Source organism: Pteropus alecto, unplaced genomic scaffold, assembly GCF_000325575.1.
Source record: "Pteropus alecto unplaced genomic scaffold, ASM32557v1 scaffold114, whole genome shotgun sequence".
Lineage (NCBI taxonomy): Eukaryota > Metazoa > Chordata > Mammalia > Chiroptera > Pteropodidae > Pteropus > Pteropus alecto.
This window is the reverse complement of record NW_006435793.1, coordinates 4,525,241-4,531,240: the sequence shown is the minus strand read 5'-3', so window position 1 is coordinate 4,531,240 and position 6,000 is coordinate 4,525,241. Positions and strand designations below refer to the sequence as shown.

Sequence of the window (6,000 nt, the reverse complement as noted above, 5' to 3'; positions counted from 1 at the left end):
AAAACTAGGGCAATGACCTCACCAAGGCAGTGTTTAATATACTATAAGATGGAACATAAGATGATATTAGTGACACAGGGATATATCAAAATACACAAAGTTATGCTGGTTAGGCTAAACTACAGTAACAAATTTCTCCCAAATGTCTGATTTCAACAAAAGTTTATTTGCTTGTGGTACTGTAATTATTTTCATTTAATAGTTTGCTTTAGTATCAGAAAACACTAGCTTTTCATTTATAGTAGTGATGTAAATAATTCTTTTTAGTTCAGCAAAGTTAAGTGTCCTGGATAGGATCCTAGAATGGAAAAAGGACATTAGGTAACAACTAAGGAAATCTGAATAAACTGTGGACTTTTAGTTCATAGTAACATGTCAGTGCTTGTTCATTAATATTCACAAAGGCAACACACTAATGTAAGATGCTGGTAGTAGGGAAACTCGGGGATGGGGCTGGGGAGGGTAGTATGGGAACTCTATCTGCTTTTTCTGTTCATCTAAAGCTCTTCTAGAAAATAGTCTATTAACAACAAAAGGATTTAAAGAAAAATATTAAGTACTAACTTTCTCCTCTGGTGACGTGGATATTGCAAAAGCTAAGATGCTGAGTAACTAAAGTTTGGAAAAATGTGTTTATGGATTGCAACCCCTTTGCAGACCATCAGGTCATCCACACCGGGGACTGTCACTGTTGATCTTCACAAAGCCCACAGTACAGTCCCTCACTGTTACAGAGACTCACACCTTGAAAACTGGAATCATGGTGGGAACAAGCTGAATGGACAAGATGGTTCTGGGATTCTGTGTCCTTCAGTGGTGCCTCGGGAACGTGAGCAGTGTGGGGCCTGCATCCAGCTGCCCAGGAACTCCAGCATATACCCAGACAAAGGAAAGTCTCCCAAAAGTACCTCTTTTAAAATATAGAACTTTATTTTAGTTTCTGAGATTTTCATAAGCACTTGGTTCACAAAAAGTCATTTCTTACAAAATAATAAAGGCGGCATTTTGTACAGCGAAGTGCAAAGGACAATGTGGGGATGGGAGGGGCCAGCGCTCTTGTGCCCAAAGCCCTCGAGAAGAAGCCAGTGTCCCTGGCTCCCTCTAGCCACCTGACTTGTAAGAGCAGCACCGAGGGCCTAGTGGAACCAGCCTGGGAAGCCATTGGTGAGGTGCACGACGGCAACCTCAACAGGCTGGTGAAGGCCCTGCATGAAAGGCCAAGCTGGAGCGGGTGTTCAGGCTGAATGGGTCCTGTGTCCAGCCCTCTTCCTCAAGGAGTCAGGGCAGGGCGTGAGCCCATGTGGCTCTGGAACCTTGACACGCTCACAGTACAGTTCAGTAAAGCCCTGTGGGAACTGGCTTTCCTTTCCTCACTCAGGCTACTGACCTTACTTCAGGCCTGGGCTGCATACTAGGAACACAGACAGTGAGACCTGGTCTTAGGCAGGTGAGTGGGACAGGGATGGACCTGGATAACTCCAAGGCAGAAAGTGCTCAGTACCCAAGGTGGGCAGAGAAAGGGCAGGGGAGGGTCAGAGGGGGAAGAGCATTGTCATCCGCAGGGAGATGAGTGCTCTGTGGAGATGGCAGGGTCTGAGCTACACCTTGAAGAATGGGTAGAACCTGGGCATGGGCAGTTAGAAGGGCATGCCAGGAAGAGGGGAGAGCATGAGCCAAGGCACAGTGGAAACCATGGAGGGTCAGTAAAGGCAGGTGGTTATCCATGAGAACATGGATACAGACGAGGGGCCTTAGGCACCTCCATCTCCACCAGTCTGGTGCTCGGAGCGGGGGCAGCTGGTGTGGGTATGCTTGTGGGATCTGAATCCTCCTTGTGTGGTAGGCACTGAGCTAACATCCTCCTGAGTGTGGGAGCTCCTTGAGGGTAGAGGGGAGTCGTGTGCATCCCCACACCATTCCTGGCACCTGAGCCACTTGAAGGAAACCTCCACGTGTCCCTCCGGTTTTTGGCATGTCCCTTGTCATCCCTAGGGCAGCTTTTTAAGAGGGGCTCCCTATCCCAAGCCCCTTCTTCCTTCAGAGGTTCATGTCTAAGAGAGCTATGTCCTTAATGAAACCAAACTCAGCTCTAGCCTCTGCAGGCAGGTGTCTCTGGAGAGACTGAGAGAGAGGTCTAGGAAAGAAAATTCTGGGGCAGCTGTCTTGACTTCCACCTCATTAGAATCATTTCCCTCTCTCAGGAGTAAATCTCTTCCCTGAGAAGAGTTTGGATTTGGTGTGTGCAAAACACAGCTCCCTGTAACTCAAAGAGAAAACCCTGCCCAAAGCTTCAGCATCAATTTTTCCCCAGCTCTTCATTATCTCTGCAAGAGCTTGAGTGACTGGAAACCCACCAATTTCTGTTCCTTTTTCTCTTTGAAAAACACTTCCAAGTTCCTTCCTACTGAAGACTGTAGAGCTGGAGGGTTTTAGAAGTACCTTGTTCTTAGTCCCCAGGAGCTCTAGGAGCCTGTTTGGTCAGGGCCGTGGTGAAGAGGAGGACCTGGAATCTTCTTAGGCACTGCTTCTTCCATCCTGAAGGCCTCGCCTCTTAGCTCTGCTGAGCACTGTCCGGGCTTGAGAGCAGGGTATGTGGTTGCTGCTCCGAGTCTTTGGACAGCGCTCCATTTGCCCCACTCTGTGACTCTCCATCCTTACAGGATGGTGCAGAAGATGCTACGGTTGCTGTGGTACCCACCTTCTACGTGGGCCGTAATCCTAGTTGCCATGGCTGTCACTTTCTGCCCACTATGGGCTGCAGAGGGGCCTCGGAGAGAGTTTTCAAGGTGAGGGCGTGCTGGTGGGTTCACCAGGCGCCATGTATCAGACCTGGAGGTGCAAAATAATAGTCAATGGACTCTGAGAGTCTACAGCATTTACTGAATGCCCTGCACAATCTTACCTTTGGCTGAAGCTCATTGGATCCAGGAGTTTAAATCTGCGTGTAGGTTCTTTCTCCCAAATTAGTGATAGCCCCAGGAGGTGGGATGTGTGAAGCTAAGGGGCAAAAGTCCTGCATTCTAATCTCAGCCATGCCTTCAGTTTTGCATGTAACCTTGGACAAGTTCCCTCCAGAAGCCTCAATTTCCCTGTCTTTATAAGGATCTAGATAAGATCAGTGGCTTTCTTTTTTTTTCATTATGACCATAAATGTTTATAGCTTTATTCATAATCATTCAAAACTAGAAATTACCTAACTACCCTTCAGCTGATGAATAAACAAACAGTGTACGGTACAACCATACAATGGAACACCACTCAGCAACAAAAAGGAACAACATGCGACACCACAGGCGAATCTCAGCTACATTAGGCTAAATGAAAGCAGACAGACTCAAAAGACTACATGCTGTATGATTTCTTTTATATGACATTCTGGAAGATGCAAATTTATAGGGGACAGAAGTTGGTAGGTTTCCAGTCTCTCGAGCTCTAGTGGAGATTATGAAGGGTTGGGGAAAATCAAACGATAATGAAGCTTTGCTCAGGGCTTTCTGTCCTTTGAGTTACAAGGAACTGCCTCTTAACACACACCAAATCTTAAATTGCTTAAACCAGCAACAATGTCTTCTGTGTATTTTTATGCTGATAGTATTACAGTGAGTAGGGCTGTAAAGGTGTAGATAAAGAGGCTGCTATGTAAGGAGTAAAAAGCCTGGAGGTATGTTCAAAGAATACCAAGCATTTGAATTTGGCAGCAGAGGAAGCTCCTGAAAAGGAGCGGTGAAAAGGAGAGGGCTGGAAAGGAAAATCAGGACCTGGCAGTGCACAGTGGACTATGCTATGCTGAGAGGCCTGGGCTGGGGTCTCCAAGTGGAAGGCAGGAAGCAGACCTCAGGAGTTCACAATATGATATGCTGAGATGTGGGAAGAAAATATTAGATTTTTTATTTTATACTTTGTAAGTTATGAATATATAAATATACATATATGAGGGGGTTTCCTCAAAAAACAGCTTTACTGAGAATGTGCATAATAAAAAAAAGAGATCATAACTATAGAAATGGGATCCATCAAAGTTTTTTTTTACTATGGACATGATATGACCACAGCTGATTTAGAAAGTTTATCTAGCAGGATGCTTAGGACAGCCTATAGGTGGGTGGAAGGTGCTAAGGGCAGGGAGATCGGGCAGGAGGCTGGGCAACAGGACAGTATTAACAGTGCAGGAGTGATACCAACAACAATAACAATAATAATTATTTTTATAACCAGTATGGCAAAGCACCAACCAATCAGAACAGAGTCCATCCATTAACAACTGGATCAGCTGTACTGATAATACGGGTCATAGGTCAGGGGGAAGGGTGCTGAGACCTGAACAAGGGTGGTGGCAGTTGGGGAGAGGAGGTGCCAGATACAAGAAGCAGAATCAAGAGGACCTGGTAACTGACTGATCTTTGGTGTTAGGAAGGAGGAGGAGGCAAAGGTTTTGCTGCCAGAACAGAGTGAATGGTGATGTCATTGAAAAGGGGAACAGGGAAGGACTAAGAGGTTCAGGGAAGATGAATATTAAGCAATTATGGTACACTGATGCAGAAGTACTAAAAAAAGTGACGATAGTGGCAGCAGCAAATAACATTTTTGTAGTATCTCAGATGTTCTGCTAAGTCACATGATCTTATTTTATCTTAAATGGGTGCTACAAAGCAGACATTATTAACTGGATTTTACTAAGGCTTAGAGATGTTGAGTAATTTGCCCAAGATCACATAGCCAGTGACTGGCAGAGGTGAGATTTGAAACCACATCCCTCTGACTCTTAAAGCTTGTTTCTTCCCAGGGAACGAGGTGCAGGTCCTCAGCCCAGGCCTGACACAAAGGCCAAGCACAGGCCTTTATCTGACCAGAGCTGAAAGCTAGGGAGCAAGGTGGCCATAAGGTGGTCACTGGGCCTTGCTTCTCTAGTAATCTTACTGTTTTAGAAGATTGGTTTAGGCAACCCCAGGCACTTACGTTTTCTTGAAGACCAAGAACTTGTTGTTTTGCAAGATGCATTCTCGGTTGTTTGAGATCTGCTGAAAGATGGTCTTGTTGGTCTTGCCCTGGAATATGATGTTCTCCTGCACCAGAGCCTTGGTGCGGCCCCGCACTGCGATGCCGTAGGCCCGGAATGAATGGATTCGGTTCTTTATTACCTGGGAGAAGCAGCCAGAGCTTGTCACACTTTAGGGACTCCCAGGTAAGTCAATCACCGGTTATGAAATAGAGGGGTAAGAGCATGCTATGTAGGTCAGCAGTGAGCCATGGGAGCTCAGGTAAGCGGTATCAAGACCAATGGGGGAACCAGGGAAGGATTCCTAGAGGAGGTGATGTGTAAACTGTAGGAGTTTATCAGGTGCAGAGCAGGGGAGGGATGTTACAGGAAGAAGAAACAATGTGCAAAGGCCTGGCAGAGAGGAGATGTGGTGCCAGAAGCCAGGGCCACTGCAACCCAACCACATGGCAACAGCACATTCCCGTCTCCCTTCTTTTGCTCCCACAGATGCAAAGCCAAGGAATTCTATGCTCCTTGGCTAAGCCACTACTCATGAAGCTGCAGAGCTGGAAAAAGGCTTTGAGATCGTAATTCCACCAGGGCAGGGAATGACTTAACACGGCTTAACATGGAAACCCTAGCATCCAGCACAGTGCTTTGCATAAAAAAGGAGCTCAGAGCTTACTGTCCCATTGGGGAGACAAATAGGCAAAGGAATAGATACAAAGCTCCACAAGAAGTGCTCTGTGAGGTAGGGGTGGGCATAAACACCTCAGAAATCTAGAGAAGGGGTACCTCAAACAGTCTGGGGGGTCAGGGAGGGCTTCCTGAAAAAAGTGATCACTAAGCTTTAGGACTGAGGTAAAAAAGGGGAGAAGTGTGTCTCGGGTATACAAGGAATAATTTGTGCAAAGGCCCCAAGGCAAGATTTCTCATTAAGCACCTACCTACTGCATTCCAGGTCCTGTGTGAGATTATTCTGTTAGAGTAAGAGAGCTGAAATAGCCCTGACCTTGACTTGG

At 46.3% G+C, this 6,000-nt stretch overlaps 1 protein-coding gene across 1 annotated transcript in view; it reads right to left on the bottom strand.

Annotated features, from left to right (window-relative positions):
- Nucleotides 1–905: 905 nt before the first annotated feature.
- Nucleotides 906–6,000, bottom strand: part of FBXO10 (F-box protein 10) — a 44,739-nt gene continuing 39,644 nt past the window's right edge. The window contains 2 exon segments of the mRNA XM_006911567.3: nucleotides 906–2,829; nucleotides 4,957–5,138. Of these exon segments, the coding sequence (XP_006911629.1) occupies nucleotides 2,655–2,829; nucleotides 4,957–5,138 (357 nt within the window). The 3' untranslated portion in view covers nucleotides 906–2,654.